Source organism: Corylus avellana, chromosome 8 (genome assembly GCF_965113065.1).
Source record: "Corylus avellana chromosome 8, dhCorAvel1.hap1.2, whole genome shotgun sequence".
In the NCBI taxonomy this organism is placed as follows: domain Eukaryota; kingdom Viridiplantae; phylum Streptophyta; class Magnoliopsida; order Fagales; family Betulaceae; genus Corylus; species Corylus avellana.
The window spans coordinates 21,577,672-21,600,181 of NC_142497.1; the positions used below are offsets into that span (position 1 = coordinate 21,577,672).

At 37.1% G+C, this 22,510-nt stretch overlaps 2 protein-coding genes across 2 annotated transcripts; one reads left to right on the top strand and one right to left on the bottom strand.

Annotated features, from left to right (window-relative positions):
* Nucleotides 1-11,979: 11,979 nt before the first annotated feature.
* CDC6 (cell division control 6) lies at nt 11,980-17,193 on the top strand. The gene is made up of 17 exons (XM_059574735.2): nt 11,980-12,180; nt 12,366-12,459; nt 12,577-12,797; nt 13,177-13,251; nt 13,328-13,440; nt 13,633-13,739; nt 13,864-13,923; nt 14,059-14,132; nt 14,267-14,317; nt 14,553-14,602; nt 15,115-15,250; nt 15,361-15,450; nt 16,009-16,071; nt 16,161-16,256; nt 16,389-16,478; nt 16,587-16,708; nt 17,055-17,193. Exons 1-16 carry the CDS (start codon nt 12,025-12,027, stop codon nt 16,617-16,619), a joined length of 1,509 nt encoding a protein of 502 aa, XP_059430718.2. The 5' UTR covers nt 11,980-12,024; the 3' UTR covers nt 16,620-16,708; nt 17,055-17,193.
* Nucleotides 17,194-18,575: 1,382 nt separating this feature from the next.
* Nucleotides 18,576-21,002, bottom strand: LOC132164426 (large ribosomal subunit protein uL10-like). Its single transcript, XM_059574938.2, has 5 exons — nt 20,686-21,002; nt 20,209-20,277; nt 19,424-19,522; nt 18,963-19,355; nt 18,576-18,863 (listed from the first exon to the last, which is right to left on the bottom strand). The coding sequence occupies exons 1-5, from the start codon at nt 20,941-20,943 to the stop codon at nt 18,723-18,725; spliced, it is 960 nt and encodes a 319-aa protein (XP_059430921.2). The 5' UTR covers nt 20,944-21,002; the 3' UTR covers nt 18,576-18,722.
* Between the last annotated feature and the right edge of the window lie 1,508 nt (nt 21,003-22,510).

The window sequence follows — 22,510 nt, forward strand, 5'->3', positions numbered from 1 at the left end:
TTGTAGGGGGCGTTGTCCCAATGTAGTCTGAATGCAACCTATTAACTTGTCCCACATTGTTAAGAAAACATTAATCTCCAAGTTTGCTTATCTATAAAAGGATGCATATCCTCTTTATTTGAAACCAAATGCCTTGCTGTATTGACTCAGGCTCCATACTCGACTAGCCAGGTTAAGCAAATACTCATATGCAAACTAACTTCTTAAGCCGTTTAAGAGTATTTGAGGTTAATTTTTTTTTTTTAAAAAAAACAAAGACATTAAATATAAGAGCCAGCTCTCGGCTCGACTTATTATTAGCTCGAGTTCGATTTTTTTGGCTCGCCCTTGAGCTCGAGTAAAATTTAAATGAGCCAAGCCTAAACAAGGGAAGCTCGCTCAAGCTCTGCTCGTTTACACCCCTGGCCCGGTCAGATCCCGGTCAAGTCCTGGGCAGGTCCCGGCGGGGTCCCGAGCAAGTCCCAGGCGGGTCCCGGTCACGTCCCGGCGGGGTCTCGGGCAGGTTTCGATCAAGTCCAGGTGGGGTCCCGGGCGGGTTCCAGTCAAATCCCAGTGGGGCCCTGGGTAAGTCGGGTCCCGGTCAAGTCCCAGGCAGGTCTCCGCGAGGTCCTGGACAAGTCCCGGCAGGGTCCTGGGCAGGTTCATGCAGGGTCTCGAACAAGTCCTGTGTAGGTTCCGGCAGGGACCTTATTGGAAAAAAAAATTATTTTCCGTGTGCACGGTAAACGCCGTAAAATGTTTTCGACAGAAAATATTTTCAAGAAAAATGGTTTTCCCGAAAATATTTTCCGATGAAAACCATTTTACGTCAAAGTAAACGGAGCCTTAAAAAAGTTTGGGATTGCCATGGACCCCCAAAGCCAAACATAGGTCCACCCCTATTCAGTGACAGAGTTAGAAATTTACTATTGTATGAGCCAAATTAAAAATATGATAAACTCAATTTAAAATAAAAAGTGAATGTTTTTCAACTGCAACAGTTACATTTCCACAACTAGAGTTTTATAATGATATTTTTTTGGCAACACTTTAAGCTTTGAAGTTTTGTCATTAAAATTCAACGATGTATTACTTTTTGGAATGACAACTTCTTTCCTTTTAAATAGATAGTTTTTAATTTTGACGGTTTGATCCATGAACCTAAATTTTTTAAATTTAAATTACGATTACGTAAGAGACAATCAGATTGAAAAAAAAAAAAAAAAAAAAAAGAACAAATAAACAATCATAGATTGGAAACAAACACACACAAACACACTCTTTCGAATTTTTTTACAAGTTAATTTTATATGAATCTTATAATATTCTCAAAGTAGCAAATAGTGTTTGATGGGTGATGCAACCAAAATAATATATCATTTTTGCCCTATTTACTCACTAGAGAAAATAAGATGGTTATCAATAGTTCAATCAAAAACTATAGTTCAATCAAAAACTTTGGAGTGATTAAAAAAAAAAAATTGTTTTTCAAAATACTAGTGAGCTTGTCCTTTTTTAATGACAAATATGTAGAAGACCTTTTCAAAATTTTCCTTAATTATAATTTTAAAAAAAATGAAAGTTAATTTATACTTTTCTACTTTTACAGTAACAACAATAAAGTTAATTTTTCATTTGTAACTCTTATCTCTTGAGTTCTTATTTCTTGAGTTATTGTAATTCTTAACTCTTGAGTTCTTTGTCTCTTTAGTTATTGTAACTAGCTCAAAACCCATACTATGCGAAAAATTCTTCATTGTAATTTAATTTCAAGATTTAAACACATTTTAGTTTACTTTTTTTTTTTTAATAGATTAAAAAATAAAGGTGGGTAAGATATCTATTATACATTTTTCAATAGAAAGACATATTAATACGCCAATACATTACTACACATGGTGACACAAAACATTGCATAAATGTATAAATCTAAAAAAAAAAAAAAAAAATTACTATCATAAAATACAATTTTAGTTTAATCCATATAAATTAAAAGATGTTAAAATCCTTGTTCTCATACTTGTATTTTAAAAAGAAAATAAGTATAAATAATAATAATTAGAAAACTTGAATTCTGATTATCACAGACTGTGGGGTGGCTCGGCTACCCCCAAATTGTTTTCAGGATGGACTTTCAATATCCCTCCGAATAGTTCTTTTCATTGGATGGTGATTGATAATGACAATCACTACAAAAAATCTTATGCTATAAATCTTCCATGGCTAATCCATAACGCGCATCAGCATTTCAATGAAGAGGTATTAATTTGTTATTTAATGCCATTTGTCCGCATTACATGAAGATATTGAGCAAATGATTAAATATCAACGACAATAAGATTATAAGATGAGCATCTTTATTTTGTTATTTAATGATAGTCAATGTTTCATGAAGAAATTGAGCAATTGCTAAACAATCAATTTCCTGAAATATATGCCAAATTGTTAGACTCCATGTTAAGAAGTGTGAATGATTACGCTCTCTTCGAGAGCTGTAGGATGGTTACACTATTTGAGAATAAGCCATTAGGATTTTATACAAGGCCATACAGGTTAGTTAATAAAATGTATTTACATTTTTTTTCCTTTTTAATCATATTGCATGATGCACTTAATTAATTGGCCGATTCATGATTAGACTAGCAAAAGATTTTAAGGCATTGGCAGTGGACCACCTGGAATGAAGAAGATATTTAGGTATTGAAAACCTCTGTGAACACAACATGAAATTGGTGTGGGTATGCGGGCGGGATACTTTGTGATAGTATATTATTTATTAGATATTCAATTATAATAATTATAGGTAATGCAAGTGTGTGTGTGTTTATAATTAGAAGTTGTAGTGTCTATGAGTATAGTTAGAAAGGGCAAACCTCTGGTTGAAATAATAGATCTTCTCTCGACTCATAAAGCTTTTGTTGAGGCCCAGCTATTAGATCTTATTAATGCCTTGTATGTTTTTCTTTATTTGCATTGTTTTGATTTTGTTTGTTGTCTACACCTTGACAACAATTTTGGCTAAAATTGAGTCATTTGGTGTTTCGAAACCTTGGTGCTCTGTGTTTGTAGTGGTTGCTGATTTGTAGCCAATGTACTTATGCCACCTAAGAGACTTGTGGAAGAAATAAATCTTAAACGAATCATTTATTTATCTATTTATATTTTTTTATGGTCCAATTAAACTTATGAATCGTTATTCAAGATAGGCAAGGGATTTATGGTCGTCATCAAAGTAAAGATAGTTCAGTGGGAACAATGATGAAATGTGATATGGAGGGATGACCAATGGATTTTATTAGAACTTATAATTTAAAGAAGATAGATGATACAGAAGAGAGACTCAAAGAATTAAGGTGGTTCGGCTTATAGCTTACTTCCACACATTAAAGCATTTTCATGGCTACATTTTACTTTAATATTTTTTATTGTGTATAATACTCTTATTTATAGAGAAAAAATATGAACATTATAAGTTTTTTTCTACTTTTACATTAATAACAATAAAGTTAATTTATCATTTGTAACTCTTATCGCTTGAGTTCTTATTTCTTGAGTTCTTGTGTCTTGAGTTCTTGTAACTCTTAACTATTGAGTTCTTTGTCTCTTGAGTTATTGTAACTAGCTCATAACCCGTACTATACGCAGAATTCTTCATTATAATTTAATTTCAAGATTTAAACACATTTTAATTTACTTTTTTTTTTATAGGTTAAAAATAAATGTGTGCAAGAAATCTATTACACATTTTTCAATAAAAAGACATATTAAAAAAAAAAATTACTGTCATAAGATCTCATTTATATAAATTAAAACATGTTAAAATCTTTGTTCTCATAGCTGTAATTTAAAACGAAAAGAAGTATAAATAATAATATATAAAAAATAGCAAGTAGAAAACTTGGGTTATGATTATGACAGACTGTGGTGGCTCGGCTACTCCAAAATTGCTTTCAAGGTGTACTTTCAATATCCCTCCAAATAGTAATTTTCGTTGGATGGTGATTGATAATGGCAATCGCCCCGAAAGATCTTATGATAGCAATCTTCCATGGCTAATCCGTAACACGCATTAGCATTTCAATAAACATAATAAGGTATTAATTTGTTATTTATTGCCATTTGTCTGCATTTCATGAAGATATTGAGCAAATGATTAAATATCAACTACAATAAGATTATAAGATGATCATCTTTATTTTGTTATTTAATGACATTAAGTGTTTCATGAAGAAATTGAGCAATTGCTAAATAATCAATTTCTTGTAATCAATTGCTAAGAAGTGTAAAGGATTACGCTCTCCAAGAGCTGTAGAATGGTTACGCTCTCTTAGCTCTGATACCATATTAGAACTTATAATTTATAGAAGAGAGATGACAAAGAAGAGAGACTCAAAGAATTAAGGTAGTTCGGCCTATGGTCTATGTCTACACATAAAAGCATTTTCATGGCTACATTTTTCATAAAAATATTTTTGATTGTGTACAATACTCTTATTTATAGAGAAAAAGTATAAACGTTACGTCTTTTATACTTTTAACTCTGGTCTCTTGAGTTAATTTATCATTTGTTTTTAACTCTTGAGTTCTTGTAACTTTCTCTTGAGTTATTGTAACTCTTGTCTCAATAGATTTGACAGAAATTATTAAGTAGATAGCATTGAGTTTGTACGATTCTGCAGCTATTTTTATTCTGTACTTTTACTAATATCATGTAACGTTAAAAATATATCAATATAAATACTACCAGAAGTTGCTAGCTTAAATTTGTAGCTTGTAGCTTATGCATTGTATCCTTACAATCTTGAATAATATTGACAAACAGGTAATATTGAACTAAATAACTTGACTTGAATTTACATTAGACCTTATGCGCGTAGACTTCTTCTCAAAGTAATCAATAAGGTTTACGGAAGAATGTGTTACTAATTCATATCATTGTAATTGTAATTGTAATTTTTTTTTTTGAACGAATATGAAATGAGATTCCACTACTAATTCGCACTCCACACATCTCATAGTAATTGGTGAGGGAGTCTTGTAGGGAGGGCCATAAGCCATGAGGAGGCGTGGAGATTGACCTTAGTGCACTTATCTTGTGAACAACCAGCCAAGTAATAACTTTCTCTAGAATGATTTTGTAAGATATCGCAAAACGTAAGGTGGTTGGCATTACGATTTAAAATATTATTTAATCTTACAATAGAAAAAAAAAAATCTCCGAGTTCTATAAGTGAGCTAGGAGTGCTTATTTGAAAAAAAACATCAATTTAAACTAAAATCACGATTTCATATAACAAATATTTGATAAAAAATCTTTTTTAACATATTTTACCAAACGTCTTTGCGATTTTAAAAACGCAATTTTAAAAATCGTATTAGTTTCGCTTGCTTGATTTCATGCCAGCAAGTTTAACACCCATTAAACAAGACATCAATCAACCCATTGTTTAATAATAATAAGGAAAAACTTCACTGAAAACCTCCAAATTTTCACCTGTTTTGAAATACTCCCCCTAAACTTCAAAATCTCTCAATTTAGTCCCCTGAACTTTCAATTGCTCTCAATTTAGACCATTCTGTTAATTTTAGTCGTTAAAAATTCAAAAAAGACCAAAATATCCTTGATTTTTGTTTTTTTTTTTAAATAAAAAAACGTTTTGGAAGTTGGAATTTTATACAAAAGTCAGGGGTATAAACGTCATGTGACGTTTAAAATATGACGGAATGGTCCAAATTGAAAGCAATTGAAAGTTCAGGGGACTAAAGTGAGAGATTTTGAAGTTTAAGGGGGGTATTTCAAAACGGGTGGAAGTTCTGGGGTCTTCAGTGAAGTTTCCCCTAATAATAATTTTTAAAAAACAAAACGAAATCTAAAACAAATATCTCTTTCCCCAGATTTTCAATATTTCTAATAAAACAGAAAAACAAGAAACGCTAGATTTTCAATATTTCCAATCAAACAGAAAAGCAAGAAACCCTAGATTTTTCAATATTTCCAATCAAATAGCTAGAAAAACAAGAAACTTACAGTAAAAGGCAATCTGATATTTCACAGAAGCAATCAATCTTATGTATTTGTTCCCACACAAGCGATATGTCCAATCCATTTTCCCCGGGTATATGAGAAATATCAACTGCAATGCTGTGAAGGTAACCATCCGATGCAAGATAAGTACCCTTGCATAAAGTTTGGAAGAGGTAGAACCTGTGCTTCTCTAAATGGAGAAGACAAGGCAACATATAACAGGATTCATCAGCATTAAACAACAAAATTCCTAGACCCTTAAGACGCCCTTCTGCCCACGTATCCAAGTCTAAATCATAGGCAAGCAACCTTATCTCATTAGCTACGTGGGTGACCCAGTATAAAGTATTATGTACAACTACCATCCTTTGAAGAGACCCTACAGGGTAGTTAGGGTGGAGCTTGCGTTCAGCAGGCACAAGCATTTCCTAACATCGATACTCCATATTATATGTGCAAAACATTGCAGTATAGCCTCTACTTGTACTTGGTGCATTGAAAGCCATAAGAATTCTGCTTGGATTCTTAAGAGTTGTTGAAATGAGTGTACAACTCGAATCATATGGGGATAAGCTCTCCCATTGTCCATCCACGGGATCAAAAACCTCACCCCACAGGGCGATTGGCAGAATAGCATGTTCAACGAAATCGTTGTGACCGGAAAAAACATAAATCTTCCCGTCTAGAACCAAACTGCGTGATTCGAGTCTGCGAGAAATCATCGGATAAACAGGGTCACAGCGGGAAGCACCACTAGGGTTAACATGTAATTTGCAGACGTCGGATGGACTGACTGAAGACGTCATCCCACCAAAACGGTAGACGTGGGAGGGGGAGCCCAGGATTGCAAAGGCCTCTAACACGGGAAGTTTGCCTTCCCAAAACGAAGTGAGCGGGATTTTCTGAGGGAAGACCTTGCCAGAACCGTCTGCAGGAATATTAACGGTATACCACTTCGTATAAGACCTCCATCGTCGAAATCATCCAAAGGCACACAGAAGATGAAGTCGTAAGAACGAGTAGAAAAGAAGTTGTTCGGCCAAAATAGGGGAGAAGAAGAAATAGGACGAAAATAATATGTGTTGGGTCATAGATCAACCCATTAAATGCCTGGCAATCCCCTGGCCCAGTCTAAGCATGGAAAGGTCCGAGCCCAGTAAGGATTTGGATAACCAAGCGCAAGACCCCAAGATCTGAAACCTACAGATCCAAGACCCATGAGATCTGAGACCCTTCAAGCCGAGATCGTTAAGTCTTAGACTAACTCAGGACACACAGGTCTTGGTAGCAAGGATAACTTGGATATCTTGGGAGATACAACTGTTAATAGATAAGTGATCTTATCCATATAAAAACTATCATATCTATCTAAAATACAAATATTCAAATTAAGTGATACATGTCACCACCAAATCCTACAATCTTAATCGTCTAAGATCTCGGTAAGGATAACCACTCGAATTCCTTGTTAATAACTGTATCACAGAAACTTAAGGAAGAGTAAGTCATTGGTTAGGGGCTTCCACTACTTTATGCGTATAAAAGACAGATCATTTCTTCATATTTGGGTAAGCGCAGCTTTGGCTCTAAAGCTTTCCTTTGTTGCTTATACTTTTTCTCTCTCTCTCTCTCTCTCAAATTCTGACTTAGGCAACGGAGTATCCCCGCTTGCTCACCCCCGGTCTCTTCGATCCTTCTCTTTTTCTTTGTTGTGTAGTCAAATCTCTTGAGTGTTAGTCAACTCGGACTCGGTAGGTGTGCCACATCACCAGCAGGAAAACTGTGCTTCAATAGTTTGGCGCCGTCTGTGGGAACTCGATTTTCATCAGTTCTTACCATCCATTAATCCATCATGGTGACCACCCATTCTATTGCAGGCGCCTCTGGTACACCAGCACCACCCAGTCTAGCCGTGTTCATGAAGCAAATGACTAAGTCTATGAAGGCCCTGAAGAAGCAGAATGAAGACCTCGCCACAAGGCTCACAGTTGCTGAAGACCACAATAGCTGGAGGGACCAAGAGTGCGAGGAAATGAGGACAAAGAAGCGTGAAGAGAGGCGTGAGAAAGAGAGGCGTGCAGAGATCCGTAAGGGAAAGCTGATTGCAGATTCGCATCGCAAAGAGGATGCGAGTTCAGTTCAAGCCAACCATCATATGACTGTCCAGAATGAGGAATGACGCGAGCAGGAGAACCCGGAGAGGTCTCAACATACTAGGCCTTGACGGGAGCAATCTCGCCAAGACGACCACCATGATTGGAGAAATGTGGGCCAAATGAATGCTGACATGGAGGATCTCAAAAAGAAGTATGAAGAGCTAACTCGCAAGTTGGCTATAAAGGAGGAGAAAAGCTCTGCTGGAGAGCTTATGGACAACACCGATTTGCCCTTCACTAATCAAGTGTTGGGCTTCCCCTTGCCTGACAACTTCAAGATGCCTCGTGTTAAAGAGTTTGACGGTAATGGTGACCCTTTTGAACATATGGAAAGCATCCTCGCTCATTTTTCCCTTCATAGAACTCCGGATGAAATCACATGCAGAATATTTCTCCTCACCTTGGTAGGAGTTGCGAAGGATTGGTTTGCCAGATTGCCCGCCAAGTCAATAGATAGTTTCAAAGAACTTGGCTGCCTTTTCTTAAGCCAATTCTTGGCGACCCGGAAAAGGAAGAAGCACTTAGCTTGTTTACTATCACTTCGTAAATGAAAGGAAGAGAGTGAGAAGGATTTCATGCTCATATTTAATAGAGAGAAGCTGTTGGTGTAGAGCCTAAATGATCAAACGGTACTATCTGCATTATGGCACGGAGTCAGGCCAAATGAGCCTCTGATGGCCAAAGTATCAAAGAATTCGACGGAGATAACTCTTTGCCAGTTGATCAATACGACGGAGGAGTATATCAATTTGGAGGAGATGATTGCGGCTCTAACGAAAGGTCAAGAGGAGGAAGACCGAGCAAAAGGGGATAGCAAGAAGGAACTAACCGCAACGTCCACTTCGAATGAAGGAAAGCTTCAAAAGAAAGTGGGTAAGAAGGCTGTACCATCCTTCCTGAAGATAAAACCCTAGCGACGCGAAGATCAAAGGTTCACGCCTTTGAATGCTGGTGTCAATGAAGTGTTCATGGAGATTAGAAGGGACCCAGCTTTCAGGTGGCCGAATAAATTGCGGGGTGATCCGAGGAAGCGAGATCGAACAAAGTTCTGTGAGTATCATAACGATCATGGGCATTTGACAGAAGATTGTGTAACCCTGCTACAGAAAATCGAAACCTTCATAAAAAATGGAAGGTTTGTGAGATTCCTTGCTGGAGAGAGGAATCGAGATGTGGTTCACCAACAGCCCCTCTTGTTGGATGTGAACAGAGACGCAGGGGGATGAGGGCGGAGACGTGATTGGGACAATGATTCGAGAGAGGATCTGAGAGCACCTTGGGACCAAGGAGTTGTAGGTGAAATCTACACTATTTCGGAGGAATAGTTGGTAGAGGACGATCCAGCTCAGCTAGGAAGGCTTACGCGAGGAAAACACAGACTGAAGAGGCCCTCTCAGTGCAAAGACCTTCTAAGGTTGCAAGGAAAGACTCAATGATCCTTTTTTTCTCTGAAGAAGATGCCAGAGGGTAATGCAGCCACTTGATGATCCACTATTAGTAACAGTGACGGTGGCCAACCATATGATCCATTGAATTTTGGTGGATAATGGAAATTCGGCCGATGTCCTGTATTGGCCGGTTTTTAAGCAAATGGGTATTGATCATGATAGGATCAAACCATTTGGTTCTCCCTTGGTCGGATTTGCAGGAGAGCAAGTCCAGCCGATTGGCCTTATTTCACTCCCTGTAACAGCATGGACGGCACCCAAGTAGAAGACTGTAATGGTAGATTTCTTGGTCGTTGACCGACCCGATGCCTACAATGCCATCATCAGTCGTTCTGCTTTGAATAAGTTGAAGGCCGTAACTTCAACTTACCACTTGATGATGAAGTTCCTGACAGAAGAAGGAGTCGAATAAGTGAAGGGGGATCAGACTCATGCGAGAAGATGTTACAATACATCTCTCAAGAAGGCCTCAGACTCGACTCCTATTGTAATTGGTACAGTAGGTGGTAAAGGCAAGAATAAGCCAAAGGGTGAGCCAGCTGAGCCACTGGAAGACGTAGTGGTTGGTGAAGGCAGCATTTTGAAGATTGGGACACAAATAAGTCCCAAGGTCCGAGACGGTCTTGTCACCTTCCTTCGACGGAACCTGGAAGTTTTTGCGTGGACTCATGATGATATGCCAGGAATCAGTCCTGAAGACATTCTCCACCAACTCAATGTGGATCCGAGTGTGAAGCCGGTGAAACAAAAGAGAAGAAATTTCGCTTCTGAGCGGAATATGGCTATAGCTGAAGAAGTAGAAAAGCTTCCTAACTTAGGCATGGGAGTGTCCCCGTTGGCTTACCCTGGTCTCTTCGATCCTTCTCTTTTTCTTTGTTGTGCAGTCAAATCTCTTAAGTGTTAGTCAACTCGAACTCATCAGGTGTGCCACATCACCAGCAGGAAAACTGTGTTTCAATAATATGTATGTGGGGATACATAATCAGTTGGTGATTCATCAATTGAAATTGATCTTGGAGTCTGCCATGGACGCAATTGCTTTGTCGCCACGCCGAGGTGTCCGTCTTTGGAGATGGAGTATTTTTGATGAAGGAACTGTACGATTTGGGAAGAGAATTAGGATTGTTTCAAGGGTAGCTCGGGAATGGGGGCGGCGTGATCTGGGGCGCTGAAGGAGGAAATTCAACAACTGAAATCTTGGATTCTTAGGGATGGTCGAGCAATGCCAAACCACCCTTTGCTTCTTCTGGTCTTGCTTTTAGAATTTGTATTCCTTCGTCTTCCTTCTTATCTTCTCGGCGTGGATTTCGTAATTTCCAATATTTCAGTTATAAAGAAAGTAAAAAAAATCCTAAAACAAAAGAAAACCCTCCGAGCCTTAAACGTTAATTGGGCTTGTTTGAGGGCGGCCCACGTTCTAGATCGTCTCATGGGCCAAATAGTTAGCCCAAAGAGTTAGAAAGCTTTTTTGGAGCTCTTAAGAGAGAGAGAGAGAGAGAGAGAGAGGGACCTCACTTTTTCTGGATTTTCACTTTGGGCCGTGAAATGAGTCGATCATGAAAACAAATACACCTACCCTGTTGTAGAAAAAAAATAGTCAATCGATTTTCAAATAATGCAGCAAAGTTATACTAGCGTAAGAACACAACCATAGTAATTGGTGAGGGAGTCTTCCAGGGAAGGCCACAAGCCATGAGGAGGCATGGAGATTGAGCTTAGTGCACTTATCGTGCCAAGTTGCTAACAATCTTGAATATTTGAAATTACTAACAAGCCTAGCCCGCCAAGTAATAACTTGCTTTAGAAAGGTACGTTTGAGATTGTGATTTCGCAAGATATCGCAGAACATAAGGAATTTTGCATTGCGATTTAAAAAGTATTTAATCTAAAAGAGGAAGAAAAAAAACCAGCGATTTTACGATTTTAAAAAGTAGCGATTTTAAGAACACAATTTTTAAAATCGCACTTATTAAAACTGCAATTCCAAATGTTTTGCTTGCACTAAGAGTAATGTTATAAACCTTATTTTTATCTCTATCATTATTCTTTGAGAAATATTTGGAGTCTTTTTGGTCAATTTCATCTTATAAAATAACCATTATTATATGAGTGTATACTACCGACGTGGCAATTTCTAATGAGTAGTATTGATGTATGGAGCAACTCTTGACTCACCTCATACTCACGGGTCAGATACGTGGGCAACTGGGTGGTCCAGCCCACGTTAAAACAGACTAGTCGGCCCAACGGGTTTGTAAACCCACCCAACATCGGGCGGGAAACGAATTTCCGGCGGTTATATTTTCCCGCTAAAAAGACCACCTATATTTATCCCACAAATTTTCTTTTCCCTGAGCCCTCCGATCTAAAAACCATCCAATCTGAATCCCCAATTCCAAACTGCTAAATCACAACCATGCCCGCCATTGCCCGATCCAACGGGGACTCCACACCCCAGAAGCGTAGGTTGAGATCAGACGCAGCGGCGGCGCAGGAGAGCCCTATCTCTACGACGGTCAGTTGGAAATCGCCTCGCCGATGCATCACTGCGAGCCCAAACAGTCCCTCAAATGTGATTTTCACTATTACTTCGTTCATATAATACTCCTTGGCTCATTTTTTAAACTTATCGTTCTTTGAATAAAACTTGAGAAAATGGAAATCGATCGGAAATGGGAAGCAAACTAAGTTATTGTTACACATTCAGAAGCAAACGAAGCTATAATGAAATTCTAAATTTCCTTAATTTTTTTGCAGGGAACTGAGAGAGATTCCAGTGAAAATCCTAAGAAATCGCCGGTGAAGAAATTGTCCGATAGATTTATTTCTAAACCAAAATGGAATCCTAGAGGCAAGCATGGATTTGATTTGAATACTTATTTTATTGTTTCATTCCCGATTTGTTGTTGTTGCTGTTGCTGTTCTTCTTCTTCTTCTTCTTATTTTATTTTCTTTGTTATTGATGCAGATGCTGAGCAGATGAGGGCAGTGAAGGAGGCATTGCACGTCTCGACGGCGCCGTCTACGGTTGTGTGCCGTGAGGAGGAGCAGAAGAGGGTCTTGGAGTTCTGCAAGGCATGTGTGGAGCAAGAGAAGGCCGGGAGTTTATACGTGTGCGGGTGTCCGGGGACCGGGAAATCGTTGTCGATGGAGAAAGTGAAACTGCTTTTGGTTGATTGGGCAAAAGAGGTAGAAAGCTTATTTCCCCCCAGTTTGTTGCTATGAAATTGGGGTTTGTGCTTGCATTTGGTTCATGCATGAGGTTTCTAAACATATTATGATTCGTGATTGTTAGAACAATGTTTAAGCAATTAAATTTCACAGTTTTATATCAGATTTGGTAATTTATGATGATTCTAAGCTTTTGGGGACAATTGATGATTTATTAATTAAATTAAATTTACCACTTTCTATCGGCATAAGCTTTTGATTTCAAAAAAATTGTTGATTTATCAAAACCCTAACTCAGTCTTCCTCTTCTTTAAAGCTTAGACGTGCTTTTAGGTAACTGGTAATTTATTTATTTTTCAGTTCTAACCCTCATTGAATCAAATATGGTTGCTACCAGGCAGGTCATCAGCAGCCGGATGTGTTGAGTATAAATTGTACTTCTCTTACAAAAACACCGGATATTTTCAGCAAGGTACTGATATCAATAGCTTGGTTCATTACTATTAGAACATCAAATATGCTTAGCTGACCTGCTTGTATTGGTGCAGATACTTAGTAAAGCGCAACCTCGAAAGAAAGTTAATGGGTCGGCTACTTCGGCCTTGCAACATCTCCAGAGCTTTTATTCTCAAAAGCCGCAGTCTTCTGGCATGAAGATGATGTAAGATGTGCATTTTCAATCTAGGATCCTTCACAACCTACACACACATGTGCATGATAAGATTTGTTGATTAGTAGACTAAAAAAATTATATGGGCAAGATTGTTATACAATATTAGATCACTTTGTTGCTTGTTTTCACATTGGATGTCCCCTAATGTGTGATTTTTACTTATGGTCTTCGTTTGAACAGGGTGGTAATCGCTGATGAGTTGGACTATTTAATTACGAAAGACAGGGCTGTGCTTCATGATCTTTTCATGCTTACAACCTTCCCTTTCTCTAGATGTATATTGATAGGTACTGCTCCTAGCAAATATATTATTAAGATCTCTTGTTTAATCTGATATGGTGGTTTGGCCTTCATCAGATTAAACTGGGCTCAATTTGTGTGCCTTATATGCATACATATTTTCTTTTGCAGGAATAGCTAATGCCATAGACCTAGCAGATCGTTTTCTTCCAAGACTACAGTCATTAAATTGTGAGTTTGAGACTACTTTATTAGCTCAATTCTAAGACTTCGAAAAATTCTTTTGATTGGTTTTAATTTTTTATTAATTTATTTATCATGGAATAGTACTTGTGGATAATTCTACCAACCGCCTTTTTATGCCAGGCAAACCTATTGTAGTAACTTTTCGGGCATACTATAGAGATCAGATCCTCAAGATACTTCAGGAAAGGCTAATGGTAAGTTTTCTGCTCCTTTTTACTTTCCAGCGAACTACTAGTGTTTGCTTATAATTTGATTATGGTGGAAAAAATTTAGATTTTCCTAGGGTGATGAATATTGATGAGTGATTATGGTCACTCTGCTCCAACAGGCACTTCCTTACGCTGTCTTTCAACTGCAAGCATTGGAACTCTGTGCCAGAGTGAGTTCACCATCATCTTTTTTTCTGCAATGTTCTAATGAATAATTTTTGCTCCACTTTGCTTGGCCTCTTTGTTAGCAGATTTTTATCTTAACTATTACATCTTATAGTAATTGATGAAATACTGTATTCTCTCTCTCTCGCCTTGCATTAAGGATAATGCATAAGCATCTGAATCTGACCTCGTGGTTCATCTAAAAGCAATTTTTAGAGACTGACTATATGAAATTGGCAGAAAGTTGCTGCTGCATCTGGAGATATGAGGAAAGCTCTCTGTGTTTGCAGGTCAGTGCTCAATGACAATTGTTGTGTTGGTTGCGTTCTGCCTATGATGACATGGTAGATGCAAGGGTCAGAAATTGATATTTTTTTGTCCCTGTCTAGCTCGACAAACTAGTTGAAGAAGCGTTGTTGCTCAACAAGCTTATTAGCTTGAGTCAATAATGTTCAAGAAGTGTTAGAAAATAAAATAAAAAGAACATTTTTAGATTCAGCTGTGTTTCATCTCATGAGTCACAAATCCACCAGCTGTAACATGGTCCATTCTTCCTAGTCTAGTAGATAATGCTAGCGAGATGTTAGGAATTGTGCGTACCTGTGCTGTAACATGGAAAAAGTTTTAAACTCAGCAATTGGTGGTTTGGCACCAAGCACAACAATGGATGTTTAAATTCTAACTCCACCAAAGCAACTTAAAGATTGACGTCGCACAAATAACAAATTCTATGGCCCTACTTTTCCCAGAGTAAAATCTGCAAAAGCAATGGTATAACTGTATTAACTGGTGAACATTGCAGGAGTGCAATTGAGGTGCTAGAAGCAGAGCTTAGAGAATCTGGCAGCAACTTCAATTCGTCAACAGTAGAGAAATCATTCTTTGAACAGCAGATACCTACAGTTCCTGATATTTTGAAAAAACAAGAAATAGACGTTGTAAGCTCTTAACTATGAACATCTTATATCCATTCTGAAATCCTAAATTTGCAACTATATCTTGTTCCTGCTAGTTTTATTCATTTTTCTTAAAAAAAACTTGGTTGTAGGTGAGGCTTGATCATATGGCCGTTGCTTTGTCAAAGACTTATAAATCACCAATAGTGGATACTATACAATCTCTCCCACAACATCAACAGGTAACTTTGTGCTAGTAACATGCTGAAAACATGGTGTGTCATATTTAACAGATTCAATAGTTGTTTTATCGAACTGTGATGCTCAGTGTATAATTCTCAAATATGCATCCTCTTGCTGCAAGAATAAAAAGTCAACCGAGGATTAGCGCCATTACCAGAACAGTTTCTATAATTAATTGTAGGAATGTTAAGACTGCTCAACGGATGGCCTTTACCTCTGATTAGGAGAATAGTAATCTGCTAGTCCATTGAGCTTCCCAATACAAAGCCTCAATTTTTATTTTTTTTTCAAAAATTAGAAAAGCTTACTGCTTGTCTCTATTGATGATGAAGAAAACAAAAGGAGCTTATGTATGCATATTACTTCAGAGTTATAATTGCAAAGAATTAACCCAACCTGCAAGTGGTTGGCACGAGCTTAAAATTAGACTTTTTGAACATTTGGTTGCATCAGGCTGCAGACTGGCCTATAATGACTCATTGACTGTGGTTGCTTGTATATCACTAGTTTGAATGTGCAAGTGTTGATATATTTCTCTACACTTAATTTGATTGCAGATTGCACTTTGCTCTGCTGTCAAACTTTTCCGTGGGGGAAAGAAGGATGCAACTGTAGGGGAGGTGTGCTTCCTTACCATTATTTAACAATAGACTCGATATGGATCTGGCAGCTACATTACTGTTTTCTGAAACTTGCTACATGAATGCAGCTGAATAAATCCTATATGGATGTCTGCAAAACATCACTAATCCCCCCTGTAGGGAGCTTGGAACTTTCAAGTATATGCAGAGTGCTAAATGACCAGGTGACACTTCATTTGTTATTCAAGTACATTCCTTTTAATGTAGCTCTCCAAGGCTCCATGAACGTAACCATGTTTTTGAATTGGAAAAGAAAGGAATATGAGTAAAATTCTGAGGCATAATTCAATGTGCAGGGGCTTCTCAAACTAGGTCAGTCTCGTGAAGATAAATCGAGAAGAGTGACATTAAGAGTGGATGAAGCAGACATCACTTTCGCATTGCAGGTTTGGATATCCTATGTCCCTTATATGATCTGCTAGCATTTGTTTTTTTTTTCCTTTACATCTCCCTGAGGATCTCTCTTTTCCAAATCTTCCATTCATATGAATCAGGGAATCCGTTTCTTCCGCAACTGTCTTCAATAATTCTTCTCAAAGCATACAGACTCATGATTCTTCTTAAGCTTGTTAATGGTGGTTTCCCTTTTCCCATTTCACCCACTCCAAATATGAAGGTTGGTAGCCCCTTGCTCTTACCATTTTTATTATATCCACAACTTCTCTCATTACAGATTAACCAAAAGAATTAACATGTTCTCTTTCTTGATGGTAATAACTACATCAGTTCTAGCTTCTTTCTCCTACTGAAATATAATAGCTAACTTGTTTCATAAGAGTTATTCTCTTGCTAGTCTAGTTTCTTCTGTTTGAGCACACGAGAATCAAATTAATTGATTGCATTTGGGAACTGGCCTAAAAGCATAAGTTTGATTTGAAAAAAAAAATAAAATTATAAGACTAAATTCGTTGAGTTCGACGTTTTTGTCTAAAAAAGCTTTTGTTTCATTGCGTTAAATGCAGATTTCAAAGCTTAGCAAGCATGATGGGAAAAGTTGGGATATGTTGACTGAAACCTAGAGGAAATGTGGCCTCAACTGCACATTTGTCAATTTTCAGCAGAGTTGAACATTGCCTAAAAAAATGATAAGAAAAAATGTTAAAAAAAAATAAAAATAAAATTCAATACATTGATTTATACATCACATTTAACTCAACTGTTGCTTTTACCAGCTGTATCACATTCTTCTTCATAAAGAAGTCATTACAAACTAGATAAGACTATCAGTTGTTAAGATGATGATAATTTGCTTGAAAATGGAAGATGGAGATAATTGTATGAGCTTGTATGGTGTTCCAAGTAAAAGAAATTAGTTCAGTGATTTCAAAATATGGGGTAAAAAAAGAAATAATAACAATTTTATAACGCCGTGAATGAAAATGTGATTTCTAAAATATAGTTGTGTTTGATAAAATTTTAATTTGGTTTTTAAAATCATACATTTTTAAAATGTGGGAAAAATTTCACTTAAAAACTTCTGAATTACATCATGTTCTACTTCAAATTTAAAAAATGTTCAATTTTATCCTTGAACTTTTAGTTTGATGCAATATAATTTCTTTCGTCAATTTTCATTGTTATCTTTAACAAAAATTGACAAAAATACCAAAATACCTTTGATTTTTGCTTTTAAGAAAAACAATTGGGTCACAAGAATAAATTTATAATTTTATAAAAAATTTAGGGATATAAAGGTGATTTAATCATATTTAACATGAGGTCTTAAGTGTAATTTCATCGTTGGCTTGCGCATGTATTTTATATTTGCACATGTATTTTATATTTAGAGCTTCCTTACGTGTACGATAGAAAATAAGAAAAATTTTACTTAACTTTTCTAAACTTTACTTTGTGTATCGAACTTTAAATTTTTTGCAATGTTATTTTATCTTTTAGATTTTTCCATTAAATCATAACAAAGGGGTGTCAAAATTACCAAAATACCTCTAATTTTTCTTAAAAAAAGAATTGCAAAGATTTGGGATTTAATGGAATTTGTAAAAATACCCAAGTTTGAATCATTGCAATTTTTTTTATTATAATAAAGAAAATATTATTTGAAAATTTTGACGGAATTTAACGAAAAAACTTAACGAAGGGATGACATTGCAAAAAATTAGAAGTTCGATATACTAAGTTTTTGAACTTTGAGGTTAGTTGCAAAAGTGATGGAAGTTGAAGGGATAAAGTAGAGTTTCTTCTAGAAAATATATAGATTGACCCGCTTGTCAAAAAAATCAGTAAAGAAAAGAAATATTGGAAATGGAGCATCAATTTTTTAATGGTAAGGAAGCCCTCTAGTGTTTCACTTTAACACTTGCTGAAAGAATTATGAACCTGCGTTAAAGTAAAAATAGATTTTAGATTGCTGAGTTGGTGAAAGTTCCATCTTATATTTTTGCTTTTTAACTAGAGAGAGTGAGAATTTACTCAATGTAAAAAGAAAAATGCATGAGCTAAATATTAATTGCATGTTACTGAAAAGGAAATTCAGATTGAACCAACCAAAAAGCAGCTTAGACTTAATAGACTTAACCCTACAGCCTACTGAAAAATCTTTACCCAAAGGAAAAAAAGGAAACTGATACGTGTTGTCTACCCTTCACAGTCAACCCTAGAGCCTACTGAAATCAGTCAAACAAATTGAGAGCCATGTCATCATCAGACTCTTCTTCCACATCTTCCTTCTTCTCTTCCACCTTGGCAGCAGCAGCATCTGGAGCAACAGCAGCTTCAACAGGGGCCGCCGCAACAACAAACTTGCTCGGATCCTGCAATTTTGCTCAAGCAATCAATCAGTCAAATTCACAAATAGACAGACAGACAGACAGACAAGAGGGAATTCTACAACATGCATTTCAAATACCAACCTTCAAGAATTCCTTCACTTGCTCTGCCCGTGGGAAGGAATACTCTGTAGCTACTGCAACGCCCAGAGCATTCTTGTATGCATGAATGAACATGTGGGGTGCAGCAGCAAGACTTGGGTACGAGACAGCCATCGACAAAGAGGCAACCATGGAGACCCCAAGAGCGAATTTCTCGACAAGATCATCCTCCGTGAGATCAAGCACCTCAGGACTAAAGACCGATCCACTGTCATAAACAGAGAGTACGACAAGACCATAGGAGAATGGACGTATCCCAAGCTTTGAAAGAAGTGCAGCCTCAGAGGATCCCACCTTGTCACCCTTTTTAATGAGCTCCACGGGGGTGATGATCTCCACAGTGCCTTTGTTGATCTTGGTGGGGATGTTCAGCACCTGAAAATATTTTAAGTGTAAGAATTAAGCAGACATGGATTTTGTGGTTCAGAAGTTTGAAAGCGAACCTGAAAGAAGGAAGTCTGAGAAGGATCAAGTCCTGTATTTCCAGGGGGGACAACAACATCGATTGGTGCAACAAGACCAACACGTGCCGGAGCTCCCACCTGTTCAGGTTAAATAAGTTAAGACAAATGTGACCAAATGCCAGAATCAATTCAAAAACAGGTACAAATATCACCAAGATTTCAGATATAGGACCATTCAAGTCATATTATACCGACTAAATGCCACTTTTTCATAAGCAATTGTGTCCATTCAATTCACGTCTCGAGAAATCAACATGCTACATAAAATGCAAGCAATTTTTGTCACATCCCGCAAACCCAACATAAAATCAACGGATTATGATTAATTTATATACAATGCATCGACTACGACCTGAACCCGACATATGTATATGAATCACCACCCCTAACCAAAACACAACAATTCAACCTCCTTACCTACATGCTTTCTTAACATAGGAGTACATTCGATCTAATAATTACAATGTGATTCTTTAATTTACTGCTCTTGGACTGGACCCTACGCATACATTCTGGTTTCTCAAACAAGAGGTCATAGAAACATGAACCCAACAAATGAAAAATGGCACGATTACACATGAAAAAAATTCATATACAAGTTTCTAACTAAGCAACAAATGGATGATACATATTCGCATATGCAAAACCACCAATATGTTAATCACAAACTGGAGAATGCTCGGTTAAGAAAAGAAACCTACAAGATGATAGCAGCAGTTTTACCAAGTTTGAATCGCAGAGACGGAAACAATGAATAGCCATACCTTATACTTGCCAACCTCTTCCCTCACTTCCTTTAAATCACCCTTGGTGAAGATCAATCCCACATTACCCTGTTTCAAAAGGAATTAATGTAATCAACTAAGCATATCAGTACAAAGAAAAGTATCAGAGATGAAACAGAAACAGAAATAGGAACTATAATTATCTTCAAAAACATATAAATTGAATCTCAAAAACCAATAGCTTTATTTTGCAGCTGATAACAATTGAGGAAATGGGAAATGCGTAAAGCTTTGCATCTAATGATACATCCCGTACTTTTCCCATATTGAAACCTTAGCCAAATACGCTATTTTCTTAGCTCTTCTTGAACCCGGCCATTTTCTGCCGACCCATATGACGAAACAAATCCTATAACCAAAATCCATTTTCTTCGTTCTCCACACGTTTCCTCACCAACCAAACAGACCCGCAAAAGAAAAACAAAAAAGAAAAGAAAAGAATCATATGAAGCATACCACCAAAAGAGGAAGGATGTTATTGACAGCCTCGTTCCCGGAGGTCTCCGCATGGATCTTGATGGTACGCTTCATCATCGTGTTCTTGCCCATCAAAACAACCGAATGACCTCGGAGGCCCTGGCGAATGCTCTGGAGCTGGGTCGAGCCCACGTTGTCGGCGTGGACGATTAGAATCTGGGAGTACTGACTGAGCAATGCGCATAGCTTCTTGTCGTACAATATTTTCTTCTCCGCCCTCGAGGTTTTCACCGCCATTTTAAGGCTTTCTCAGAAACCAAAAAACCCCTGAGAGAAGAAGAACAAGATGAAGAGGCAGCAGAAATGAAAGTTCGTAGGGTTTTTGCTTTGTAAATGAAACCCTAGAAGTACATGGGGGGTGTATGGGCGTTTTGCATGGATTTTAAGGAGTGGGATTAGGTTTCGTGGGTCGGGCTTGGCGGGGGCCCACAAAATTCTACCTTTGTGGTCCATACTAGGATCCCGAGGCAGCAGCCACGTGGTACGTGCAATTTAGAAAGATTTTTGACGGATATGCTTCTCCGAACAAGTGTCAAGAAGCTTGAGACCCACTTAAACACATATGCCCTGTGGCTTACAATGCTGGGCTTACAAAGGAACTCCACAAACTGACATGATAGTGACATGGCATTGCTACGTCAGTTTTTAAACACAATATACGAAAAATATGATAAATACAATTTGAAATAGGAATGAAATAGTTTATAACATAATATATGTGTCACAAATACTATATTTATCAAAATTCATATATATATATATATATAAATTTTTTTTTTCTGAGCATGTGTATAGATTGATATATTAATAAAATAACATGTAGGCATTAATTAGTATAAATAAACACACACAAACACAAATAAAAATACAAAAATAAAATTAAGTATCTAAATTTGCAGCATATTGTCTTTTAGAGACAGAATGATCATTATTTTCTTTGGTGTTGTAGCCCAAAAACCATAATAATTACCAAAGTAGTTTTTACTTTCACTCTGACATGATTTATTAACATTCATTAAGCTAAGTTGTTTTTATGGCCACATATGTCGTGCCATGCACATTGCACACATTAGCAGAGGGACATCCCATTCGAATTCCCACGTGACACACTTTACTCATGTCTAAGAGTGTAAAAATATTTGTTTGTTTGTTTTTTTTGACATGTCCGCATAAGAGGGGGAGAGAGATTCGAACTAGTGACCTTCGCTTTATTAGGCGTGATCCTAGCTGATTGAGCTACCTTTTGGAGAGTCAACTTATGTTTGTTTTAAACGTAGGGAAGGAAAAATAAATGCAAAGATGTTGGAAAAATTGATAATTAATTGACAACTAATTTTCCACCAGCCATTTATGCGAAAGACAAGTTTAGAAAGAAAACACACGAGAACACACACGTACATAGAGTTTATGTAGTTCGGCAATATGCCTACGTCCACGGGGCGTGATCCGGTCTCCTTCTTTACTATTGAGAAATATTGAGTACAATGGTACAAGCCTGAACCACTTAAGTTTAATATCTCAAACCCAAGCCCTTAACCCCTTATACACCCCATTCAACTGTCCCTCTCAATTACCCAATAAAGAAAAACTCTTTACACTTTGTAAATGCCACAAAGTGCTTTCACCAATTTGGATTTTTCGGATAATCTCAACCAAGGATTACATATCCATTTATAGAGGCTTAATCACGAAAAATAGAAGAACAATTTTAATCTAATTGCTGCTGGGAAAACGAAACCATCATGAATACAAAGTCTTTTTTATGATGAAGATAAGCATTGCAGCCCACATGTTTATCCACACA